The sequence below is a fragment of the Euwallacea fornicatus genome, chromosome 34, assembly GCF_040115645.1.
Source record: "Euwallacea fornicatus isolate EFF26 chromosome 34, ASM4011564v1, whole genome shotgun sequence".
Taxonomy (NCBI): domain Eukaryota; kingdom Metazoa; phylum Arthropoda; class Insecta; order Coleoptera; family Curculionidae; genus Euwallacea; species Euwallacea fornicatus.
In genome coordinates this window covers 1,889,948-1,917,574 of record NC_089574.1, presented here as the reverse complement: position 1 = coordinate 1,917,574, position 27,627 = coordinate 1,889,948, and the positions used below count along the sequence as shown (strand labels likewise).

Below are 27,627 nucleotides of genomic sequence, written 5' to 3'. Positions count from 1 at the left end.
AAACCATCCATTAAGAAAAATTTTTGCAGTCACTAATGGAATTAATTTAACGGCAATGAGGGTCGTTTAAGTACCAGTCGTATTTTATATAGTACATCTTAGGCTATAATGTACGATGATATTTTTACCTGACTCGGATTCTTTTATTTGACTTACAAATTATACCATTAGAGACAATACCATTCACTTCTTGATAACAAGCAAACGAGTTGCCACGGCAACATTGGTAACTTAAGTGACCAAAGGGGTTAAAGATCTTATATCCAGCGGAATTTTCGTTTCTCCCAAATTTGGTGCACTTTGTATTTTGTATAAATTATTTTGAACACAGCTAACACTACACCCTTGGTCGGTGTATAATTCCAAAAGCCCTTCCAGAACTAGTTTCAGAGCAATAAATGACAAGTAAACTCCAGCTTTGGGACAGATCCCTGTTTGAATTCGATCAATTTTCTAACAATCTTCGAAAGATGTCGTATAAGTCGACAACTGGTTTGCATGGGCGAAGCAACGGTACGGTGTGGATTGGATTCGTGTAAAACCGAAGCCGCCATTTTGATGCCCGTAAGTGGGGATGTTCGTGATCTGTGCTGTTAGCCCTTCGGTATTTTTACAAAAAGAGTAAAAGCTGTTTAAATTAATAAAAGAGAAACAGCCTCAAATGGAATAATTGCAGCGGCTTCTCAATTTAGTGTTGCAATAGATTCTGGGAGTGAAAGTGTTAAGTGTTCATCGTCACAAGAATTTCCTTCAAGTCGACTCCTAACAGCGTGGCTCCTTAGGCTTTCTTTGTTTCTACAGCAAATTAATACAAGAAGTAAGTAAATATCATAATTTCGGCGTTCAGAATTAGTTCTCAGGTTAATTGATCCTCTAAAGTATTTATTTAGTATTATTAAGCGTGCCTAATGGTATTGGTCAACAAAATTTATTAGTTAGCTTCAGTTTAACTTTCTCCTGTGTTGATGGGTAAAAGCGGAAATGCCTCAAAGCCTGTTTGTATCTACTGAGATTAGGGATCTTATCATAAACATATGATTCAATATATTTTCAACACATATTTAAAATAAGTTTGGAAATCATAATCATACAGGTTCTTCAAAAAACAGTGCAAATTTTTCTTTGAAGTTTGACATTCATTCGTTGCCTGCCTCTTTTGAATGAGGAGAAATGTTTTGAATATAAACCAGTTTTATTCATGTTTCTGTAGTACCTCATTTGCAAATATGTAAACATTAGAGAATGGGAGTAATTTTATTAGAATTACCAAGGAATTACCTCAACCTAAATATTGAGCCTTTATAATAGTTAAGCTTTTGATTGTTGAAGTTTTTTATTTTTACTATGGCAAACAAATATTCTCTTGGCATGCTTCTGAATGATTAACGAATGTACTCACAAAGGCAAATGAAATATGTTTTTGCTTCATCAAATTAATTTTGATGCAGGTGTCTATATCCATCTTCAACTGTTGAAGTGGAGATTGTTGAGGTATTGTATTGTATGTGCTTGAGGTATTTCGTGGAATGAATTTAAACCATATTTTTGAGGTTACATTCTTTCAAATTAGGTTTGTTTCGCTCATGCTCCTTGTTTGTTTTTAACTCATGCAGATCTGCAAGTGCAGGTAGACAACTATTAGGGTAAGTAGTATAAGTAACTGATCATAAGCTTTATTTGTTTATATTAATTCACTGACATTATGGCCCCCGTGTTCAAATCTACAAATTTAATAAAATTTAAGTGGAAGTGACTCAACAACTTATAAATATCACAGAAATTAGTAAAACCTTTGATACGCTCATAAAATTGAAGGCACATTTTTTGCATTAATACTTTCATATGGCATACTGTTGCCATTACATATTGTGAATTAATACTTTGGCATCTTTACTTTTACATATAGATAGCTGGACTCAGAATAGAGCCTATAATGGCCAAATCGGGACCTTTGTATGTTTATTATTTACTGTGCTGAATTAATAGTATATTATGCAAGTTGTTTCCTAAACATTAGTGTTATAAATGCCGCTTTACCACATGGTTGTAGATGAAAGTATATTGCAGTCTGAATTGGTGAATGACTGTTAATAAGTAGGTTTTCTAATTTTTTTCTAAAGAAGTTGAGTAATAGGTTAATAATAACATGGAAGTAAAACAACAATTTACAAAAACATTAAATTTTGCAGATATATATTTTTATTAAATATGTACTCAGTTGTATTTCCTCCTTAGTTTGAAATCCTGAATCGTAATAAAAATAAAAAATTATATTTTAACTCGTACCTGTTATCAAGCTTTTAATTAATTTATTTACCAGCAGGAAGCAAATTTACATACTGCATAAGTAAGTAAAGTAACTTTTACGAATATATGATTTCATTATCTTAAACAACCCGAAGAGTATAACATGATTAATCAGTTATATAGTAGTCGTCTTTAGCTATAAATTTTTGCCATGTACGCAGCATTGATGAAATGAAATTTTCGTTACTAGAAGTCGGTATATTCTTCCAAATCTCTTTTATTTTATAAGTGTAATCAACCCCGATCTACGAAAAACGACCTCATAATATTACGTTGCCCTGTGCCTGTTTCGCTTTTGGTGTAACATACTTCGGGAAGAATCTTGTATTAAAGCGGCATCTGACACACCTCGTTCCATTTGAATTGAATATTTTATGTCGAGATATTCGTCTCTAAGTAATATGTTTTCCCACTTTTCAACTGTTGAGTTCAAATATCATCGTACAAGTCAGGTATGACAGTTAGTTTTCAAAAATCGACGATTTTTTCGTTAGGCGTCCACTGTCTAGTTTTTTTTTCGACGAATCTATATTAGACAGTTATTGGTTGAATTTTTATGTAACGAGTTTCAATAGTTATTCTCGGGGCAGGCATCTATCTTTTGTTAGAAACATTTTAATAAATAAATAAATTCTATATTGCTCACAAGATCACAAAATAACACAGCATCTACTGTACAAAAAGGCAAGAGTGCAAGCAATTTGTGTACTCTACAAGCGTTAAATAGTTTGAAAAGTCAACTAACTTGCGTGTTTGAAATTGTCAATTTCAGTTGCACTCTTAGAAATTTGACATCTTCCATTTTCTTATCATATACTAAAAATAGTGTGGGTCCCAGAATAGAGCCTTGTCGCACACCTTCCCGAAGACAATTGAAATTGGAATAATGCGGACGACCACTTTCCACCCCTTTCCATTATACAAACGGTTTGCTCTTCTTTGGAGAAGTGGGACTTCAATACGTCAACACAGAAACCACTTGTCTTATCATTGGAAAGACGCTCTAACAAGTTGTTGTTTATCATGTTGAAAGCTTTGGACAGGTCGAGAAATAGCCTAGCGACCTTCTAGGCCATATCCAGTTTTGTAACAATTATTTCGGCAGTGTTAATAAATGTCACCAGTTCAGTGGATTTTCCATGCTTGGAGCCGAATTAAATATTCCAAGCGACCCTTTAGATACAAGTAGATAGGCTTTTAACTCCTATTCATCTAAAATGTCGTTTTGTCAGGCCTTGCTGATTTTGGCATGATTTCTACATGGGTTCCCTCACTGCAACGCGCAATCATTTCATACACGCTGTTTACGGACGAAATAAACTGCCTGGAAATGGCAGTTAAGCTAGTTCTTTTCAAAAAGGCATTCACAACTATGTTTTTTAGCTCCGGATAAACTGGCTCATCTTCTGGCACACATATTTCTGTAAGTCAAATGACGAATAAGCTGATTTCACATGTAAATTTTCTTCGATAAACTTACTTCAATTATGACCCCGTTTTCTGTGTGAATATTCAAAATGTACCTCTAATGTCGCGACAATAATATCTAACATTGATAAACTTATTACAAACTACCTTATTTGACATTTGAAAATAGTTTTATGTTAACTGTAACAGCCCCCCTACTACTAAAGCCCTTCTAACAAAACAAAGAAGTTTGACTTACACGGATACTAATTGGTTTAATGCACTTAAAACTTCCTTTTACCATGAGAGTTACTCTATTTTTGTCTGATGGTATATGTGGCTCAGTACTTACCCAGCGAACTGATTGGCCGTAATACTGGCATTATCCCCGATGTTTTTTTGTCTTTTTTTTTTGTTTTTTTGTTTTTTTTTTAATTTAGGACAACCATGGGATGTCAGAAAATACGATGACATTTTCTTTGACACTTATTTGTCATGAATTGTTGATGCTGTGATTAAACAAGCGTTGTCGTTTTGTGTTTCGAATTTAATTTATGCATAATTTAGGTAAGTTTATGTAATTTTAGAAAATCTAATTAAATCTAATAGTGAAGGAAGACTTATATTGTGCCGCGGTTGTGAAATAATACTCATGAATCTCTCGCGTCTTAAATCCCTCAAAGCTGCCTCATGATTTAAACTTGACGTACATACAATTGCGTAGTGCGTGGAATGTTATCAAAGGACGCAAGCTAACACCGGAGGTTTTTTAATTATCGTTAATGGGAAGCTTTTTTTAATATCCAATAAAATAATAATGTCCCTACCTAGTAATATATTATAAAAATGAAAATGATTGAAACATTTGATTTAAGCGGTTTTTAGCACTTTATCGAGTTATTTATAGATTCTCCCCTATAGATTCTAGGTATTCCAGAAATATAGTATATGGGTCAAGATATGGCTCGTTTGTGTTTTTTAATTGAAACGCAGGGGTACGAGGTTTTTTCGTCGAACTGTGCGCACTCTGTAACCTTGCACTTTATTAATATAGAACTTGATGTAGATAATGTCAAGGGTGAATTCATAATTTTTTATATGTAAATAATGCATGATGAAGCTACAGAAGTCAAGTACAAAAAATTAGACAATATGAGTTTTCAATATATACCAGTAGGCAGGGATCAATAGGTATTCTTGTAAGGGTCTTTCGCTTTTTAGCACTCACAGGATCGAAACTTCATTTTGTTTGAAGTGTTTGTAATGAGATTTGTGCCTAAAAGGTAAAATCAGCCATAAAGCCAAAGTCCCATGCGCTCCAATATCCGACGATACTATGGTACAAAATTAAACTTTTCCCGGTCTCGTACGTTTTTAAAGTCCATTTTTGCTAAATGTCTTTATTCAGATTTTTTTTTTTAATAATTAACAAAGTTTATTTCGAGTCATAATAATAGTTTCGCATCATCGTATCGTCGGATACTACTCATATTGGCTAAGCCACATTGAAGCACAGAAATTCAATAGCGTTTTATAAAAGTGAAACTAGGACATTTTTGCAACATTCTTTTATCGTCTTCACTAACCCTGCAAAATATTGTATGTCGATCGTGAGGTGAATCAAGTCCCTTATAAATATTGGTTTAGGTTATAATTGGTGATACTGCTTTCTTCCCAATATTTAATGTTAAATTGCTTTTTGTGCTAATTTGTATATGGTTAATGGGCGACAACTGGTACTTTACGTTTTGGAGGCACTCACTTGATATTAACTTCGTTGTCCAATTTGATAATTGCTTAATAAGTATAACATTTTTCCCGTGTAAATTATTTACTCGTTTTTACAATTTTGTATGTTTATTGGACTACCAAATGGATTAGCGATTACCTCCGTGTAGAATACCAGTGTTTTTTTACTAATTTTTACTAATTAATTTTCTTCTCATTGAGTCTTTATTGAAGATAAACATCATCATGTACATGGGTGTGTACTTGTGAGTACAAGTATCAAGAGACCATTTATTATCTACGGATTATCACTGCATAAATTTTAATCCGAGCCACAATTCATTCTATTGTGAATTATTATTTGTTAATATATTTTTAAAAATATATGTAAACTTTATTTGATTTTTTTACAACTAGCTATTCGAGAATTGTGACAGATATTGAAAAATGCAAAATACAAATTTCCCAAATAAATAATGTATTAAAATAAACAACAAAAACGATATCTATGCAGACCGCAGTTACGGTGTTGTGGCGGGCATCACTGTCTGTGACATTATGTTTAAATGATAGTCTTTTTCACAAAATGCAAAATATTCTCTGATTTAGGAGTTTTAAATTTGCCTCAAATTGTCACCTAAATACGGAAACTTTGAGGTAACAATTTGTGGACCCGCCGACACCATGGAGACCAAGCTGAGCATTTAGGCTTTGTCTCAACCAACAAGAGTAAAAGATTTAAACACATATTTTTGGGAGTACTTTTCTGATGTGTTGCATCTTGAAACCCTAATTTTAGTTAGAATGCCCTGTCCTGTCTGTAAATGCAAAACTTTGTATTAATTTGAGTCATAAAAACGTCTCGCAACACCCTCAAACTTCCCTCAGAGTTAGCCAAGTAGGAGGGCGGAGTTAAAACTTTGCCGAACTTTGGAAAACTTCAGGCAGCAGAACTGAAACTTTTATAACAATAATTTTCCTTAGGGATAATTTCCCGAGTTAGAACATTTTAATTGGATTTTCTTCAAATTACCGGCAAATAAAACTTTTAAACTTTTTCCGTTTGGAACCAAGTTTCGTCAGTTTTGCTTTTGCCGCTTCGCGTTCTATAAGATCTCTTTAATCGCATTAAATCTGAAGTAAAATCTTTAGATATGATTCAATGTTGAGTTCGTAAATATGCAAAAGCACAACGTCAAGAGAAAGGTGGTCCAAATTTTCTACCAACCAAAAGATTTGAATATTTTATGGGATTTTCAAAATGTTCTTGAACTTGGGATTGATACCTGATTATCGAAATTACCAATTCCCGAAGCATCTAGCCAATGTTGTCATAGATATTGTTAATTATCTAATAAAAAAGTATCTTACGAAATTTCGGGAGTAAAAGGGTAAAGTAATAAAATTTAAATTAGTATTGCAAAGTATAAGGCTGAAAAAATAAGTAGGGTGGGATCAGATGGATCTTTTAATATCTGAATTTCTAAGTATCAAGTGAAAGTGCTTAAAATCACTCAAGAACTATTGACAGTCTCGTCTACAGCTGATGGAAGTTTAATAGCACCTAATTTATTTAGTTTGAATAGTCGATATTTGAAAACTTCGATAAGAAAGTTAAATTGGTCAGTTATGATAGTTTTAACTGCTAAAGATTGAGCAGTCAAAACTTCACTTTCTATTGAAAATGATGTAACCAGGAATAGTGGGTACTCTTCAGGAATAGATTCCCTAACACATTTAACGTGTTTATTATTTTTATTGATTCCTAAGACTCGGACGAAGCTCGATTCTGATGAAAATGATGAAAACGTGTAATAAGCAAACGATGTGATATTCCAAACAACACCAAAAAATAAATAAAGTGCGATTTAAAGATCGCCGCCGTCTCAGCGAACTTAGAAGTTTTCGATCCCTCCGAAATAAAATCGGGAACAGCCATCTTCTCGGAAAGTTGGCGAATAAAGTTTCCCCAAGTATAAGAAAACTTCCAGAGAACTTTCCGAAACTAAAGGCGGACTCCGCTTTTGCTCCCGTCCCGCCTAAAAACAAACTTCTCCCATAAAGTATGTAAACTTACACTTTTGTAACAATTTCAACTTTCTCGCTTGTGAGGACCCAACCCGAAGAAACTTTTAAAATCTTTTGAAGTTTATTACTTTATTACAGAGTGTGCTACTTTAGGCCAGTATGGGGAGTTTGATAAGTCGTGTGAAGTGCACAGGGTGAAATTATATTGGAATTTTACGGACTAGGCATAAAAAATGAACGAATTTAAAACGTAACTTACGCTTTCTTTAACGTCAAATGCAGAAACTTATAAAGCGCCCTTTGACTAATCGCGAAATCGGAATAACCCCGGGAATAATTCGACTTCTCCCCTAAGTTTATTCCATCGTACGTGCAACAACTGCAGTTAAACTAACTGCAAACTACCGAACTAGCGGCCATCATTACTATGCGAATTGTTTGGTTTGCAGCCTAAACTTAGTTTCAATGTACAAGGTATTTGGGTATTTTGGATATGGCGACTAGGCACTTGGAGTTTGAACTTCTCGCTATAATATAGATATACGCTTGACAAAACCCAGTATAAATACTAGCACCAGTATAAGTTTCTCTCACATAAATATATGAAGCATCGGGAACAAGAATTTGGACTTTGAGGTTTTTACCTGAAGTTAGGTCGCGTGTTACGTTCGTAACTAAGCTTCGGCTTTGAGCGGCCTGAGATTGAGGCAAAAAACGAAGTGTACATTCCAATGACGCATTCCGATAGAGAAATTGATAGAGGAGAAGGCATAAAAAATGTTGTAAAAAAACGGGCTGCACGTGCATCTGGAGTGCGGGAATCCACCAGAACACAAAGTATTGAGAGAAAAAACGTTGAATTCAATGTTTTTGATTTTTATTACCACGTGTAGCAACTTTTTCTGAGTAACTTGCCTGATTTGATACACAAAAACTTCGAATCACACAAAATATATATATGTAGCGAAGGTTCAGAATTATAATGTAAAATTTTATGGATCAATAAGACCGCAATGTTTCGATTGATTTGTCTATTGAACACTTATTATGAAGTCCGACGTATAGAAGGCTTATTAAGGTGGCCCCTCGCTCCGTATCACAGTTGGATAACATTTTTTTCTGACATTGATGCCAATCGATTTTAATTTAATATTCCTATTAGAGCCCTATTGTATCACGATGCTCAGTCCACCACCCCGGAAACCGATAACTAACCTTTTTATACAATTTGCCTCAATTATTCAGTTAATTGTTTGTCCTCAGCCTTAATTTTAATAGACCATTCTAAACATGGAACGTAGGAGATATAGATACTAGATAGAAACGATTCTATCAGCAAAGCTCTATTCCGTATTTTGGTGGTGACCCGGTAGTGCTTTCGCAAGGCCGTCATTTTAGAGTTAAGATATACTATAAAGTCCCCTAGTTTGGTCAGTTGGCTGAAAATGCTTCCCGGCACATGACAGTTTCCTATAACTATAGAAATATCAATGTTTTGTTTCAGGCAGCCGTCTTAATGCCGGACAATGAACTTCACTACCAACGACGTAGTGTGACCTGAAGACCCGATCTTCTCTCAATTGTCCATCGTCGCCCCTCAGGACGGAGCGTGTGCACGTGGAAGTGAAGAGGTGCGGGGCGGGTGCGCCGCTACGCGTCCGTGTTGCTCCGAAATCGTGTGGTGTATGTGTTAACCGGGAGATCCAGTTCTCCAACCTGTCCTCATATTAGTAAATGGACAGACGTAAAATGTTGGCAAAAAGGCCGAGGTTTGAACCGCGAGGACCCATTGCAAATGGCCCTATGCAAGCTCGCCCTTTAGTGGCCCTGCTCGACGGTAGGGACTGTTCAATAGAAATGCCGATACTAAAGGATGTAGCTACAGTGGCCTTTTGTGATGCACAAAGTACAAGTGAAATACACGAAAAGGTAATAATTGATAACAATTGAAATTATAATAAGGGGCCAATCCCTAACGCATTTTCGTTACAAAAATATCATTAGCGATCTACCCCTCGTAGTCAGTATTCTATTACTGATAAATTTTTTCGATCTCGTTTTGCAACACACCTTTTTCTATCTAGCTAATATATGTATATATATATCTGGTGTCGAGTAGGTAAAACGTTTGGTAAACATGAATCAGAGAATATATAAATAATTTCATAAATATTTAAGGTTATATGGGGAAACTATCTGACACCACTTACGGTTCGCATTAGTTGGAATTGAATTTGCAGCGAAATGTTGGAAAAGAACAAGTGATAAAAAGATCAATTCTGTTCTATCAGAACTAAGGTATATCCAAGAGACAAATCCAATCAATATCCAACAAATAAATCAACGAAAGCTTGTCACAAGTCATAATTTGCTCACATGACATTACTCTTTTTCAAAATCTTTCCAGGGTTAAATAGATTGACTTGTCATCTCTGGATTTTCGTTTACTTCAGATTTGAGGAGGTTTAGAGGTGACTGGCCTGAAGTCAATTTCTAAAAGCGTAAAATGAAGTCTAAAACGGATCATTTCGATGGTGAAATGCAGGTTTTTGTTGAATATTTTACGTATTCCAATTACTTACTAAATATACAATATGTCCCGAAATAGAAGGTCAAATTGGCTATCCACAGATTCCTTGTACACCAAGAAATCTCAGGGTTACAAATGTAAATTGTTATTGCTCAAACTGTGTCTCATTTGAAGTACATGTATGCATTTTTGAGAGAAAATCACCTCCATCTTCATTTATTAATTTCGATCAAGGCTTAAACCTGATTATCAAAACACCTCGTCTTTTTAAAATCTCCTAAAACTACTGGACTAGCTATATTGGTCTTTGATCAATAGGTGTAAATCGTAAATCATATCCAACACATCAATTTTCACGGTTTCTCGTAAATTGTCAGCGTCTGTCTCTCTTCGTTTAAACTTTTTAGATCTCTTTGGGATTATTTTATATTTGCTGTTACGCGCTTCTCTCTGCATAAGTCTTAAGACGATTCCCAGTGCTTTAGATACTGTTTTCTGGATACCGATTAACGAATATGCTAAGCAATTTCATTCTTGAATTGGGCAAAATACACATTTTTTGTTTCCATTCATAACTAAATAAGTATAAAAACGTGCATTCTTTTTTTCTTGTAAATTGTACGGTCTGTTTATGGTTGGAACGATTAAAGGCGATAAAATGAAAGAAACCTTTAAAGTATATAATTGATGAACCATCCGGGCGGGTTCACCGGTTAAGATCGAGTTCGGCTATAGTTTAGCAAGGGCTTGAAGGGTAAACAAGCGCATTAAAGTAAAGGTGTTTGATAAGGTTTATTGTTCAGTTTATTGCAACTTTTATTGCATTTGTAAAGATAAAAAAGACTAATTGAAAAATTTGAAAAACAATTCTTGACGTTTCCTTCAAGTCTGTATCACCTTCGATGATAAATTCGAGAATACTATACATCAAAACTACTACTCTAACAAGTGACCAATTTTTGTAACAAATGAATCATATTTTCAATGTTTGCTTTATTTACATCACTGATGTGATCGCCACAAGAAGTAAAATGACTAAAAGCTGTGTCTTATATCTTATAAACCAGGGGTAAATAACTACAAAATTATGTACATAAGTTGTAAATTTTGCTCTAGAAACTAGCGATAAAGAGGTTGTGCCTCACTCATTTGTAAGTGAAAGTGTTGTTTTGTCGTAAGAGTGTGATAAAAAATTTCATCGCACGTAAGTTAAAACGATATGTGTCACAGAAAATATGCAGATTCAAGGTTTCATCACTCTGATTGCTGAGAAAAAACTTTCAGATTTAGTACATCTTATTAAAAGAGAACGCTGTGTCTACTAGTCAAGTGAACAAATAGAAAAGTACAAACTTTTTGACAAGCATTCGTATCTTTTATTCTGACCAACAAACAAAAATCAGCCAAACCCATCAAAATGACCAATCCAGGTAATCCCACATGAATAAAAGTTTTCCAATCACAATGCCGGAGCCGTAATTGAAATAATGAAATATTTAGCAGATTGTTCCCCATATTCACCGACTGAACAACAACGTTTTACCAACAGACGCTCTGTACTACTGATTCAGCACCTCATGCGGTTCTAGATTTAATTTCACTTATTTAAGTAGGGCTTGAAGTTTTGCCATGAAGCACAAAAAGTGTAAACTATTTGAAAATCCCCTATATCTTCTGCAAACCACAGAACAAAAGTTTGTTCAAGCCGTTTTGAGATATTGATCAAAGCTATTAAATGACTTGTCATTCAAAACTCTGAAGGTACAGTCACTGAGCTAAGAAACATTTAACGGATAATTTAACAATTTTTGCTACAACAAGATATTTATTTATAATAAATGGTAGAAATTCTAATCAAAGTTGTACATAAAATGATGGTAAAAGTGTCTTATTATTTAAAAAAAGAACATTCTCAATAATGCTTCTGGTGAAAGAAATTAAGTGTCTTGGTCTAGATGTATTTAATTGCCGCTGATACAATATACGGAGAGAACCTGACATTCTTTCAGAGCATAATTTTGATGGTGGAGATATTAATCGCGTTATGTGCTGTGGGCTTTATAGTTAAAGATAATCTTGAAGAAGGCTTTTTTATCAACTGTAGAATATATGAGTAATTCAAGTCCTTTCCTCAATGATGAAATTTCACTATAAACCTTTTTGAACAAGCAAAACTAGTTTTACATTCATTTACAATTGGGGTTCGATTGATTGTTCTTAAGCCGATTTTTGTGAAAAAATATCTATTATTTCCAGTCCCAATTGCTAAGAATGTCTTTAATTGCAATTAAACATATTACCATTTCTAAAATGTTACATAATTCAATTTTTAGGTATTAAATGAAGCAGTTGGTGCCTTAATGTGGCATACGATAATTCTAACTAAAGAAGACCTTGAAAAGTTCAAAACTTTACGCATAATCGTACGCATAGGAAGCGGCGTTGACAATATTGATGTAAAGGCAGCAGGAGAATTGGGCATTGCAGTGTGCAATGTACCTGGTTATGGAGTCGAGGAAGTAGCTGACACCACATTATGTTTAATATTAAACTTATACAGGCGGACATACTGGCTGGCTAATATGGTGAGAGAAGGAAAGAAATTTACTGGACCAGAACAAGTAAGTAGTTTGTATTGCGGTAATGATATTGCAGTAGAAGTTTGTTGTCTCCTATTGCAGTGTTCCCAAAAAGAATAGAAAAAATTCAATTAGCTGATTAAAGAATAACTATGGAGATCATCCTGTATGTTTCAAATAAGCAATTTTTTATGTAACGTTAGTTCGTTCAACTTCAAAAGTGTCTTTGAAAATAACTGGAAAGGTTGCGTAAAATTATTAAACGCTGCCTTCCAGAACTTACTGTTACCGCACATTAAATCATTCGAATAAATTAATGTCAACCCTGCGAAAAATGAACTGCTCATTGGTAAATGTTAAAAACAAAGCTATAGTTATTATCTTATTTTGAATAGGTAAGAGAAGCAGCCCAAGGATGTGCCAGGATACGTGGTGATACGTTGGGCATCGTAGGATTAGGTCGGATTGGTTCTGCGGTGGCTCTGCGAGCCAAAGCGTTCGGATTCAACGTCATCTTCTATGACCCCTATTTGCCCGACGGCATTGAAAAGAGTCTCGGCCTGACGAGAGTATACACACTGCAAGATCTATTGTTTCAATCGGATTGTGTGTCATTACACTGTACTTTAAATGAACACAACCATCATCTGATTAATGAATTCACCATTAAGCAGATGAGGCCTGGAGCATTTCTTGTAAATACGGGTTAGTTAATCTAAGACCATCTTATTTGGAGTATTATCTAATTGTACGTCTTTAGCTAGAGGAGGTTTGGTGGACGATGACGCTTTAGCACAGGCTCTGAAACAGGGCAGGATCCGTGCTGCTGCGTTAGATGTTCACGAAAACGAGCCCTACAATATATTCACGGGCCCGTTAAAAGACGCACCGAACGTGTTGAGCACTCCACACGCGGCGTTTTACAGCGACGCCAGCGCCACGGAATTGCGTGAAATGGCGGCAAGCGAAATTAGGCGAGCCATTATGGGAAGGATACCAGAATGTCTTCGGAATTGTGTCAACAAAGAGTACTTCATGGGACCGGGTCAATACCCTGAAGGTACAGGTAATGTTTTATTTATTTATTTTTGTTTTAGAGATGCAAATTGTGCCAAACCGTGTTTGATTTATTTAGAGAGGCGGCAATTCATTACTTCTTTCATTGTGAATTGTTCACGGAAATAGTATAGGAGAATAATGTGTAGTATTAAATACTTTTGCAAATATATGGAAAAAAGTGACAGATAAGAAAACGAATCACGGGTTTAAAAAATATTTTTAACTGAATGGTAAATTCAAATCGCTCTAAATAGATGGGCAGCTGTGTACGACAAAAAAATAGGGATGGTTGTAGGAGGCTTAATCACCGAAAACAAAATGTTTTTTTTTTTAAGTTTCGATGGTGAAACATCTTTAAACTTTTTTGTTACAGAAAATGTGCTGATATATTTAAAATAACGAAAATTTTTACCGTATCGTTTTTTTCTATGTGCAGTTTAATTAAACTTCAGAGTTATTGCCTTTTCTCTCGCAATGTTGCAATTCAAAATAATTAACGGATTTTTTCGGGTTTTTAGTTTCGCCAGCCGGTGTGAACGGTGGTTATTACCAGAGCAGCGGTGGCGGCGCTCTTCCAGTTCAACAAGCTCATTCTACAACGCCGCATGAGGCGCCGCCCCACGCAGTGGCCCCCACCCCCCCAACGCCACAGCCGACCGCCGCCCCCGTTGGTCCGCCGCCAGTTCAGGTACCGCCCCACGCTCTGGTGAGTACCACTGATTCGAGGGACTGAAGGATTCCTTTATTTACTTTACGCCTTTTTAGTTGGGGCTTTTTAGTTAGTTGACATGGACCCAGAGTGTTTTCTATGAATAATAATAAAATATGCTGAGATATTATTTTTTTATTACGAATTAAGTAGAAAGGCTCCTTTAAGCTAAAGTCGAAATCGTTTAAATTGTCCGATGCAATATTACATTAACATTTTCATTTTGAATTTTTTTGTTTTCTCGAATTCTTTCAATTTTTGAAATATACAACTGATGTTTGAATTTGCCCTGTGATGCCTACATTTATTTTTAATCAATTTTAAGCGGAATTCGAATCGTTTCCAATTAAAATTTTAATCTACTCTATTTATATCGTAACATAAAAGGGACTTGAGCTTATTTTTGACGCTTTTTTTAAGCAAAAAATTTGAGACAGTGACACATACAGGGTGTCCCGAAGCTGATAGTCAAAAATGATAAGGCATACAAGGGACGTCGAAATAGTATATGCACTTCATATATTTTGTTTTTTATGTCATAATTCTTTTACCACTTCCTTGTTAACTGTGAAGTTTTGGTGATACTAGTATTTCGTAGTTTTACAATTCTGTGCTCGATTTTTATGAAACCAAAGTTGACAATGACAGAAAAGTTTCAGTTAGTTTGGTTTTGCTGACAGCACATTTAAAGAAACTGCAATTTCGGACCCCCTTTTTATTTCATTTATCCAACAAGATATTAATAAAGTTGGAATCGATTATGATATAGTTTTCCCTGTAGATTCCTGTGACGTATTTTTTCCAACGGGACACCCTATATGTATATCTTTATATATTTTTTTATCATCCTTTCAATAGCTTAAAAATAACGTTATTTTTTTAATTTTAAATATGTATAAGAGTTATTTGTGTAATAAATATGTAATGTAAGATTTTATGAGGCGATTGAGTTTATGGCCTAGTAAGCTTGTGAGTTCATAATGAAAGAATCCTATAAAATCTCATTACATATGCATTACATACAAATTTTATGTCCGATTTCGTGATAGTTTGCAATTTAATTTTCAACTGAAAATTATAATACATGCGAACTATCTTAATCATCTATTAAAGGACGTTTATATGTCCATCAGTCAATATTATCATTGTCAACTTTGCAATGAATAGATATAAAGAGTGATCATAAAAAAAAACTCAAATAAACGTTGAAATATTAGAGGGGTATGTCTTTGATAAATTCATAAAGTGTTATCTATTTCTCAGACGTTTAATGGTAAAAAGCAAATGGCTTAATCGATGCCCTACATTTATGGTGCACCGCCTACTGTGAGACATATAATGTAATCGAAAATAAACACATTTGTGTCATTTAAAAAAACATTGCTTTTTAAAACCATTGGGAGGAACGACTTTAGATCAAAGTTATGGCAATTTACTCAAGAGGATAATATTTATTTGTTGGTAAATTTCGTGGTTTTCATGGAAATTATTTTCAAGGCGAACTTGCCAGTACATTGATCTAGTGACCCTTATAATGGCGCCACTCAGATGTGAATCTATTTAACCTAACACAATTTGCAGAGATATGTTAAGTTAATAAAGGGTAGACATTCTTTCATTTCACGTGTTTTCCCCGCGGAATTATTGGAAAGAATAATGTAGTTCAATACGAGTAGAGGATATTAGCCTTCGGTGTGGTTAGTTTTCTTTTTATCCTTCGCAGTGATTCCTGCTTATACGTCGCTATTTACCTACGACTGTGTGAGAGTGTCAACAAGCGCGAAACCGGTAACGACCTGGTATCGGCCTACTCAAATACAATACATACGTCCTTAGACTGCGAATCGCAATTCGCGATTTGCTAACATCTCAGTAACTTAGTCAATTTGTTAAAAGGTGGCCCCATCGATGAAATTTAGAGATAAAAATTATGGCTGTCGTTTCAAAATCTAATTCGACAGTCTTGTGGGAAGTTGATGAAGAAGCAGTTATTTACATGCAAAAATGTATTTTATGGTTGTGGAAGTTTTACCGGTTAAATACGTTCTAAATCGTGTTATTAGAACAAAAAAAATAAGTATGTAAATAGCTAAATGCCTAATTTTGCTTCATAAAGCAAAAAATCAACATATTTACTGAGGCAGCGACACACACTCATCTTCGACTCAGCTATGAAGCTAGGTAAGGTAACAAATTTGCGCTTTCGCTGAATAAATCATCACAATTTCCTTTCCTCTGTTACTACCAAATAAAATTGTAAATCTATTATAACTATTAATAATAAAATACAGATTACATATATTCTAAAGCCAGTCTATTAAAAAAACAACAAATAAAAATGTTACTATTTTAAAAGATTTTGATTACTTGACCTGCGTTACGAGCAAGTATTGTTTTGAAAATTAGAGAGAAGACAATTAGTTTTTTCACTCTTGAAAATATTAATTCAATTATTTTTATCTTCCTCTGAAATAGTAACTGCGTTTACAAACCATTTTTCGGAAATACAACGTAGTTTTAGGGGTTCTTCGAATGTATAGTACATCGTGTAGTACAAAAACCGATGCAAGTCATAAAAGAGAAATTCAGCAATGCTGCCAGTTGCATGACCAATTTTTTTTAATACAATATACAAGCAGTGAAATTAATAAAAATTTCTGACAGTAACAAAAGGCCGTTGTTCCTTACATTGGCTATTTAACTGCTTTAACATATCGAAAAATACTAACAATAAATGTAGAGTATATATATTCACACAAATCTGGGTTCTTAAAAAAAGTTTTTGGTAAGAAATCACCAGTAAAACGAACACTTTGGTAGAATGCGACGAAAAATTCGACGATATTTAAGTATAGCGAAACATGGCAAAATCATAGTATTTAGATAAAATGGCGGAATAGAGAAGGCATGATTTATAAACGAACAAACACGACAAGTTTGGCAACAAAGCGCCCCGTTTCCAATGTTATTTTTAGTATTTCCATTATTTACGTTCATGTTAAGTTTAAATATTTTACTAAACGTCGACGGATTGGATACCCTTAGGTCCAACTACTAGTTAGCGTTCATTCCCATCATTATTTTCACCTAGAGACAATTTCCTCGTTGAAAACTTTTGGTATTTTTGAACGTGAGAGTTGGCAGTGATATCACGCGATTTATGGCGTGAAACGGTTTTTGTACTGGACGGCCTATATCATTCAATGCATCAACTTTTCCACAGCTTAAATAATAAAATTTGCAGTGTCCAAACCTGTGCTCTTTAGTACTACCTATGTATGTATATACTTCTTTCCACTTTTTTACCGTTACCGACCAGGATTTATATGTCTGATTTTCCCTAACAATCCGATATTTATCAATAGATAAGGAAGAGTTAATCATCGCTTGGCAACTTTCAATATAGCCCAATCTTAGCAATTACATCAGTATGCTTCTAATGAAAGGCATAGTAGGTTCTAACTTCTTTAAAAATATTCTTTTATGAAGTTTAAAACAACAGCAATAACCACAAATCTATTTTTCAAAATGTCGGTCTCGCAGCAATTTTATCGATTTAATGCTAAGTGTTAACGTAAAGTGTCATGAAATTGGTCAGTTATTGTGGTTCACGACCGTTGAAATGCTTAATTTTTCTTTTGCTTTGCTGAATAATTTTTTATAATAAAAATAAAATTTTGCTGACAACAGTAAATACTTAATATTAACCATTCAAGAAATATTAAAAAAGTCACTTGGCTAAACGCTCGAGTACGTCCTTGATAACTCGATTGCACCTACCTCGTCTCGCATACTCGCTGGCAGTAGCGAAATAGAAAGTTTATTTACTTTAGTGTGCTATCGGATGATAAGAGGGTCTTTTTAACGGCAGCCGCGAAGAACTTAATGCAACTGCATTATTCGGGTTCTTATCGTTTTTGCTATCGGAGTTGCTTAGACCTCCTTAGATCTAAGAATTCGACGCCGATTGAACCTTTTATGTAAATATACATATGCAGAGAGGACCAAAAGTGTCGCATAAATTGGTTAAAAATTGAAGGAAATAATTTTCGCGAAAATGCGGGAACATGTCAAGTATTGTTTTTAGTTGTGCATTTTTGCCATATCAGATATGTATACTAGACATGGTCACCCATGTAGTAGATAAATATACTTTTAATTTTTTTTCTTAAGAAACCCCATACACAGTGATGGCCAATAGTAGATAGGCAAACAGAATTGTTCAATTAAATTATACATACGTTAAATGATTTGCTTTCTGTGCATGTATGTTATTTGTCGCAAAACACGTTATAAGAAATAATAAACAAATATTGATAAAGTTATTTTATTGTCAATAAAAAATAAATGTTTGGAATTCACCTGGTCACAAGCAGATAGACGCGGTAAAAACAGCTGATTTTACTTTAAATTCTTAAAATATCAGAAAAATATTAGTGCAATTTGGATTTGGTTTATAGTCTACAACATGCCTCGTGGCGTAAAAGTGTCTACTGATCCAAAAGAGCAAATTCTTAAAGCTCTTAATAAGAGTGAACGGCAAGTGCAAATTGCCCGCAGGTTCGATGTTAAAAAACGCACCGTTTGGGCTGTAATAAAAATATATTAAAGAACTGGATTGATTAACCCGAAACTAAAAACTGGACGATCAAGGAAGCTAAAGAACGGAAATGTGGAAAATAAAGACAATTAGTTCAGGTTGAAAAAAAACACTTGTCAGTAAGAAAAATCGGAAGTCCGAATGGAATTTGCCAAATAACATATTCATTGGCTCAAACAGCATTGGGAAACGAGTTTGCTGGAGCGATGAATCCAAGTTCAATTTCTGTAATTCCGATGGCATTCACTATGTTAGACATCTCATTGGTCAGCGATTAAACCCTAAATATACCAGACCCACGATTAGGTACGGAGGAGGATTGGTAATGATATGGGGATGTTTCAGCGGTTTTAGTATTGGCTCACTACATAGAATAAATAGAATCGTGGACAGATTTGTGTACAGGGATATACTTCAGAATGTTACGTTACCTTATATTAAAGAAAATTTACCCTTAAGATTTTATTTTCAACACGACAACGACCCCAAACGTTCCTCAAAGTTAGTTAAACGACTTCTTAAAGAAGAAAAAGTGCCGATTTTGAAGTGGCCTTCCCAGTCGCCCGATCTGAATCCCATAGAAAACCTGTGGCAAATTGTTGATCGAGAATTGAGAAAAAAATTATTCAAGTTACGATTAGCTATTTACTGAAATCCAACAAAAATGGAAAAATATTGGTTCAGCAATATTAGACAAATTAATTGAATTAATGCCGCGTCGATGTCAAGTAATCATTGACAATAATGGGTATTTTACCAAATATTAATGCCTTGGGACAGATCCCAATTGATGTTTTAAATCGTTTGAAGCAAATTGTTATGTTTTTATTTTAATTTTTAAATTATCTATCTACTTTTGACCAGATAAATTCCAAAGATTTATTTTTTTATCGACAATAAAGTGACTTTATCAACATTTGTTTAATATTTTTTATATTATTGTTTTGCGACAAATAACATACATACATATAAAACAGATCAATTAACATATGCGTGATTTAATTGAAAAACTCTGTTCGTCCATCTACTTTTGATCACTACTGCATGTTATGAAGTTTTTAAGTTTTGCGGTAAATACTGAACATTCTTTATGTAACAAACCCACGTATGATCCTAGCTTTTTATACTATTATTCCATATTTCAAATGAGGTATGTATATATTTATTATACAAATGTATATTTCAGCTGGTCGGTTCTGGAACCTTAAATTATGGGTTTTAAATCGAAAGTTTCCAATCGGAAGGGCAACATTCCAGATTAATAATGTAGATTGTGGATATTGAGGGTCACAAGTGTGGGCCGGCATAAACTTCGACGTCTCTTTCTAACTGTTTACATGTTTTGTATTCATCGTGTCAATAATCGTTTAAGTTTAGCTTCTTCTGTCAGTTTATCACCAAACATTGAGGTTTTATTTTTATGGGAATCACCGTACTTATAATACGTGTCACGTGATTAGATCTGTCGGATCTCTTTAATTTGTGTAACCTTGTGAGATCAAACCGTCTGAAGTTCGTACTGGACCGTACTGTGCTATTCCAAGCGAGGCACTACTATTGGGGTCAGATTTAAGATGCTGCATCATTATTGAATTAAAACGTTTAGCTGGAGACTTTGATTCATGATGATGTGGTGCAGTAAAATTCACATTGCTTTTGGAGTTTTTTTAATAATATTTCAACACTTTCACTTCTAAACTTGGCAATTTGGAAATTTCGGCAGTTTGGAGTTTTTCAGGCATTAAATTTTGTTGTTGTTGTCTGCAAATACCATTATTGATAATGGTGTTTCCCGCCGAAACGTCCGTTAGCTCCGGCTTCTGTGTTTTATACACATTCGAAGTTGCAAGATTTGTGGCGATGGGATTTTTCTTGCCGAAAATTGGGTGGAGGGTGTTGTTCAAATTTGGTGTATGTTGGTTATCGAAATTTATAGGAGTCATCGATCAGTATTGAACAAAATTAGCGGTATTGCGTGCAAAGTGATTTTTGAGAATATTGGACTCGAATGAGATTGCATGGATGGTAATCTGAGTACCTGAACGACCTAAAGGTGCGAATTGCTGATATTGCGCTTTACTGGCATAGTGTAACTGCGAAGGTGTTTGCTGTTGCGACATATTTACAGCTGATCAACCAACTCTACATCTATTTCCATAATAAAGGAAATTATCTTCCTCTTCTGCGAAGCTCATCGCTTCTTGCAGCGTTAAGCCATTACCAAATGCTTTTAATGCGAGGGTTTCGCATTCAGAAATTTTAAGCATTTGCACCTCTCTAGCATCATTTAACATGTTTGTTTTAGAAAATAGCAAACTGCGCAAACTATGCATCTTGCAGATGTGCACCACATTGTACGGTATTTCGGTTTTTGCCTGGCTTTGGTATTATTAAATCCAGGACGAATAAGGCCTCTTGTAATATAAGGTATAAAAGGCTTTAACGACTCTTATACATTAATATTATAGAATATATTAATTGCAATTGCAGCATTTTTACATATATCGGCCTTTTTCGACGTTAAGTGTTATGAACTTGTGAAATTGTTTAAACACGCCGGCATTGAAATATTCACAATATTGTTTTGTGGTAACCATACATGTAGCGTAAAAACTGTTTTATGGATGCTGCAGCGTGCATAAATCGTCGATTCTGATGCATGTGTAGTTAAAACAAAACGACGTAAATTGACAATAAGTAGTATTTTTGCTAATAATTCTGGCGTTGATCGTGTTAAAAAATATGTATATTACGGTCTCAAGAGAAAGAAGCCTTAGAACATTTTGTTGCTTTGTTCTCTAAAGTGGACCATCAGATCAACATCAGGGCCCAAATTCTTAATTTTTTTGGCTTTAGTTTTGACTAGATTCATCATATTTATTTATCCATGTCAACTAGCAATTTTACTCAGCAGACATCACGTCAACCAACATTAGAAAATTAATTCGAATTATGAATACATATTATGGTTGTAAATAACATGGTAAACCAACCACAGTGGAAAGTTTCTTTATTGTCTCGAGATTACAACTAACCTCGACGCTGCGTGTCTCGTTAAACTATAAAATCTCTCTACAGTAATGAAACGCTTTTCACCTCGGTATGTAATATACTATTATTACTCAATATTTCTTCATTCGTATTAATATTAATTCCAAACTACAAACTACTGCTATTCTCATATTTGGCCTGTCAACGTTTTGTTTCGGTATGCGATATCGAATACAATGCACACAAAGCCCCGGAGAACAAGAAGAAAGAGAAGCCCTAAGCCTTCGTCTAAGTACACTAAACCTGTTTGGAGTTCCAGAAATATGTATCTATACAGGAAGTATTCCTAGGCAAATTAAAATAAAGGAATATTGGAATACTACTTATGATTAGGGTAACACGCGTTTTTCTTTGTTTAACTATTAATTTTAGAACAGCTGAATAAATTATAGAATTTAAATGTGTTTTTGTGTTTTCCCCACCGCTCTGTATGCCCTTTTTTTGCAAACGACCTAGTGTGACATTAAGTATGACCTATCGTTTTTGACTTTCAGTTTCGGGACACCATGCGCGTCCAACATTTAAAATCGAGCATCAAAGTAGTTTGATCCGCTTGGCTCGAGCAAATTCGAAATTATTTCGGATTCGACTCGAAGCCGGATAGTCTTTCGATTTTCCACGATTATTCCGGCGTTTTGAGTCAATTTTCTCAAACCACTTGAACCAAGTTGACCCACAGTCATCTTCGTAAACCTGGTCAGTGACATAGAAGGAACTAACGAAGGAGACAAACTCCAAGAAATTGATCTTCAGCCTGTTTTAAGGGCAAAAGCTCGTGATGAATGTCTTTTTTTTGGTAGTTTCAATTTTCTGAGCTTGAATTAGAAAGGTCAGTTAGTTTTTGTTACTTCACGCTATTAGACATATCATAGAATCTGAGATTTCTCGTAGGGCCAGGGGTCATGCCGCCTCTTCCCGCACCGCACTTCCTTGTGAAGCCATGCTTGCATTACCTCTTTGCCGTAGAATGAGACCGTTTTGCAAAACTATTTCGTAAAATTTGTTCGCATACTCACACATTCTGGATATTAAACATCCAGCATAATAGCCACATATGGACGTATTTGGAAACTACAGTAAATTAGTGAAGTTAAGGATATTGAATGTCAGAATCCAGACAAATAGCTCCTGCGTCTTCTGAAAACCGACGAAATCGCATTAATTTTTTTGCTTATCTATTAAACTGAGACTTCTTTATGCCCGTTGGCACGAAGTCGATTTTTATCTCGAGTTAAAAAGAAAGTTGTAAAGTATTCGGTGAAAAATGAATTTTTCTGAGCTCAAAGTTGGGTCCATTGGGTTGGCTGCAGGTCTTTCTATATTAGTGTGTAATAGTGATAATATGTCGAGCGAAACCTCATGGCCAATTTCTTTTCAGCCACTAAGTACTCCAGAGGCGGCGGCGAATCACCACGCACCCAAGCCGGAGCCGTCAGAAGTCCACTAACATTAAAAACAGGGAGTGTACCGCGTGGATAGTTCAAACGCGATTAAATTGATCACTGTTTTCATTTCGTCAGGCTTCAGTTGCGTTCTTTACACAACATATCGAAAAAAGTTGCAAAATTTTACATCACAGGTTTAAACATTTCTGTGGCCGATCTTCGACGAGTTTTCTATTAGCTTCCGAATATATATATATTTTTTTTTATTTAGTATTAATGTGCAAATGCAAAATGACAGAGAGCTACTGTTAGACAATTATTAGTTTTATCCATTTTATTATCCTGCTTAACCTGAATTACGATCACACTTCGCATCCATGTTAAAGCTAAATAAAGCCGGAACTAACCTGGATGTGAGATGTAGTTTAGTTGCTAAACGTATTAGGGAATTAAAAGTTATTCATTTCGCTTTTTATTGCAATAATTTAGATGTGTAGTGGAGTAGAGAAAAAAAACGGATAAAAATCAACTTTTTCCGACGTCACGGCCATGTGATCAATCAGTGTTCGTCGTGTGGTCGGGTCGTAGGTTAACGGATGCTTTTCGTGCATCCGGGATCTGATGATAGGATTTTGGTGCATTCGTCATCCGACGATATGATGCTACGACGACTGCTCTGAATGGTCACGACATCGGATGAAGTTAAATAACTTAAACTTCGCACGATATCGTACGTTGTTATACCCGATATCTTGTTTAGTACTTTGTTTTTGCTCACTTTGCACCTAATTTATAGTTTGTTTGACGCTTTTATAGCCAGTTAGCCAATGTTAGGTGACGGATTCGTGAATAGCAACCCTTAAAACATGAAACATTCTGTCCAATTACGTAAAAATTGAATGACTCAACGGCAGTCGAAATATGATGTTATGCATTTAAGAAACTTGCGTTTTCCCCTGAATCTTTTTTAGTGGATGTGCAAGGGTGCGTATTTGGATAATGCAGAATATTTTGCGCTTAAATTGAGTTGCTTGTTTATTTACCGATATATTATTGGGTTAAAAGTTAAAATGTTTTGTCTCTAATTTCTGGTGTTTTTGTTATTAACCCTTTCGGTCCATTTCTTATGTATGCAAAATTTACGAAAACATCCATATGTGTTAATGATTGGGCCACGTTTGCCTCAGACCAAATTTTCACTGGGACCTGTACGTCCCATGGGGTTAGTAAAACGTTTTCAAAGGTGCATTTATTTTAGGACAGTGGCAAAAACGCTTGCACGTTATGAGCCATCTGTAACGACTCGAAGTCTAATATTGCATTGGTGGCGTTTTTAGCTAAATGTTGGCCTTCGCCTGCCCTCAATATCATTTTTGCCAAGCTGAAAAAATTGGTTGGAACGTAAATAAACCGCCAAAGAAACCCAATGGGACATATAAATTCCAGATGTAAGCAACTTTTTGTTTCATGTCATAAATCACGCATTTGGCGAAAATTTTATATGTTTTTATCGTAAAACACTATTAGTAATCCTTATATCTATTGGTTTGCAATAAAAATTGATTTTTAGAGCAAAAACAGCTTAATATTTTTTTCTTTAACAAACGAAGGACACGTGGTACCCGTATCTTGTTTGGTTACAGTTCTATTGAGAATTACAATGTTTCCATTCTGATTTCTAAATAGTAAATGATATTTAAAAAATAGGTAAAACATTAAAAAACACAAAGTTGGATTATGTGGCCAAGTGGGGAAAAGAGTTGTCGGGATTGATGTGTCCCTTTGGGACCGAAAGGGTTAACCCAGTAAAAATATTTTTCAGACATTTTTTAAAGAGAGGGCGACACACATATACTCTTAATTTATTATTTGGTTTTAATGTATGTTGCTCTTCGTAGTTTCAGAAAAAACATCCGTAAGCTCGGTAAATTAACATTTGCCTAATTGTGTTGATATGTATGTTTCTGCGTATGTTTGGGTAAACTTCTAAGAAATGCACGGTACGTTTTTCGATTGAGAACAACTTGGAAAGCCGTTGAAAATTCTTTAAAATCTATATCTATCCACTCATGACCAATAATAACGCGACTAAGGCTATTAAAAGATTTGGTTTTCCAAACATGTGTAACAATACAGAAAAGTAACGTGTTTTTAAACGATTCCACTAAAACTGCATTTACAGAATTTTGGTTGGTAAGTTTAGTCATTTCCTCGTCACCGGGTAGCATTATTGAAAAACCTCTTTCTATATGTTACGACCAATGTTTGAAAACCACGAATGTGCATTTGTGCACGGTGGTACACATAAGATTATCATCCTGTCTCGAAAAGCAAGTGATTAATCAAAATATTATATACGAATGTTTCTAGCCTTAAATAAGTCATGTGAGGTAATTAGTGTTTTGCACCAAGTTAAGTTTCGTGGAAGAATTAAAAACACTGTTAAGGGCATTTGGAGTACGCTATTTTTATGTTTTGGGTAATTGGAGCATATCGAAAATAAATTAGAAGTCTAGTGATAAATCTTGTTAGTTAAGTTCACCTCCAGTTGATAATACTTGAGAAGCGGAATGGTTGACTAAACGGTATTGAATGTGGCACTGCAGGACAGAGTTGGAAAGAAATTCAAAACCTGCCAGTCACCTTTCCTTCTTATTCCAGTAAAAAACGAACTGCACCTTTAAGAATAGATAAGTTCGGAACGGAGTGTTTCCGTTAATCACACATGAAATGTGCGTCTAGCTCGTTTCGAAATGTCTTTAATCGTGGTAGTTAAGCATTTCTCATACTCAGGCATAATTTTCTTTTCATTTTTAATAACATTCCAATAGTTCAAAGCTGGATTTATAAACTTTGCGTTGGCGTTCGCTTTACCGTTGGCCCTAAAATCGAAATAAACAAGATAAAGCCGATCAGAACGTTCCAACATAGAAAATCTCATCCGGCTCCAGTGATGCAATTGCTACATGTAGTGCGGTGAAACGTATGCTAAATCGTATGGAAGCGAATTGAATACGTGAACACACGATTGATCCCTGATGACATTGGCCATGTCTTGTTGAAAATTTTTATGCTTTACGAACAGAAGTAGCGAAGAAAGTTTTCAATGATTTGCATTACAGCTCCAAAGGTCTAAACATAAACTTCAACGAATCTTAAACATAAAATTTGTGCGTTTTCGTATAAGATAAGAAATTCGTGTTCAAAAATTAAACGCACTGTATACACATAAAAGGTTTAAGCCTAGAAACTAACGTTTAACATTTTTATGAGACTCGTATGCTTTTTGAGCTAATCTTCTGTGAACCAACATGTAAACACGCTATTAAATTTAGAAGATATAATTTTCGAGTTGTCTTTCAGTAGTTCTCAATACAGGGTGTGCCAAATGGGGCGGCCACTATTGAAATTTCGGATTCTATGAGATATATTTCTAGTAAACAAAGGTACCGAATTGTTGCCCAAAGGTAGAAGGGTCAACAGTACTGTATCAAAATTCTGTAATCCCAAGTCGACGTCCGGAATTGTCCCTAGTATTGTGCATTCTTAACCAGGAAACGCGCCTTAGTTGTCTTTACATACATATTTATATTTTTTCTTATTCTTCCTGGCAAGTCGATAGAACTGGAAGAATCATCAATTTCATTGTGTAAAAGTCCCAACCGCGAAGATTGGCCTTTGCCTTACAATTTCTTCATTGTGAATTATTACTTAAGTTAGATTGTAACGGTCTTTGTATGTATTTTTAGTTTGGTCATGTTTGTGTACATATTTATGTCAGATGAAATTAATATTCATTATTGTATGAAATTTCTTCAAAATTTATGGCATATTGGCGGATTATTAATTCGGAAGTAATTGCCCATTCCCTCGTGGGTGAAACTAATGATTCTCATCACTTATGTATAAAAACATGTTTTATTTTTCGACGATCTGCATTCTTTAACGGTGACTCAACGTGCGGTTGTAGAATGTAAATCGATCTTATTCTTAGTGTAATACATTTAATCAAAAACTTTAAGCATGTCGAGATGTTAGATTGAAAGAAATGTTTTAGTTCTAAATATGGAATACTTAATACAACCTTATGTTGCCTCTTTTGTCTGTACATCAACGTGACATCTCTATTGCGCCTATGTAATAAACGCTTTGAAATAATAACTTCTACAGTATTTTTCAAAACAGAACTAAAAGAGTTTTTATGGCATCGATTTTTGGAAATTACTTGCAAACAAAGATTTTTT

General features: G+C 34.7%; 1 protein-coding gene across 3 annotated transcripts; it reads left to right on the top strand.

The window, feature by feature from the left end:
• The first annotated feature begins 523 nt into the window (after positions 1-523).
• Positions 524-27,627, top strand: CtBP (C-terminal binding protein). 3 transcript variants are annotated; one of them, XM_066299814.1, is made up of 7 exons: positions 524-817; positions 8,975-9,399; positions 12,334-12,621; positions 12,975-13,284; positions 13,340-13,639; positions 14,157-14,344; positions 23,377-27,627. In XM_066299814.1, exons 2-7 carry the CDS (start codon positions 9,205-9,207, stop codon positions 23,443-23,445), a joined length of 1,350 nt encoding a protein of 449 aa, XP_066155911.1. In that variant the 5' UTR covers positions 524-817; positions 8,975-9,204; the 3' UTR covers positions 23,446-27,627. The 3 variants fall into 3 exon arrangements, with proteins under 3 accessions (XP_066155911.1, XP_066155910.1, XP_066155912.1); XM_066299813.1 differs by having other exon boundaries at positions 13,340-13,645; XM_066299815.1 differs by lacking the exon at positions 23,377-27,627 and adding an exon at positions 14,404-14,630 and having other exon boundaries at positions 13,340-13,645.

What these genes read in the sequence shown, in the direction of transcription:
- CtBP (XM_066299813.1), top strand. Translation starts at nt 9,205, where the DNA reads ATGGACAGACGTAAAATGTTGGCAAAAAGGCCGAGGTTTGAACCGCGA. An exon ending in AATTTACTGGACCAGAACAA is followed by an intron (nt 12,622 to 12,974) that starts GTAAGTAGTTTG and finishes TATTTTGAATAG; the next exon opens with GTAAGAGAAGCAGCCCAAGG. An exon ending in AGCATTTCTTGTAAATACGG is followed by an intron (nt 13,285 to 13,339) that starts GTTAGTTAATCT and finishes GTACGTCTTTAG; the next exon opens with CTAGAGGAGGTTTGGTGGAC.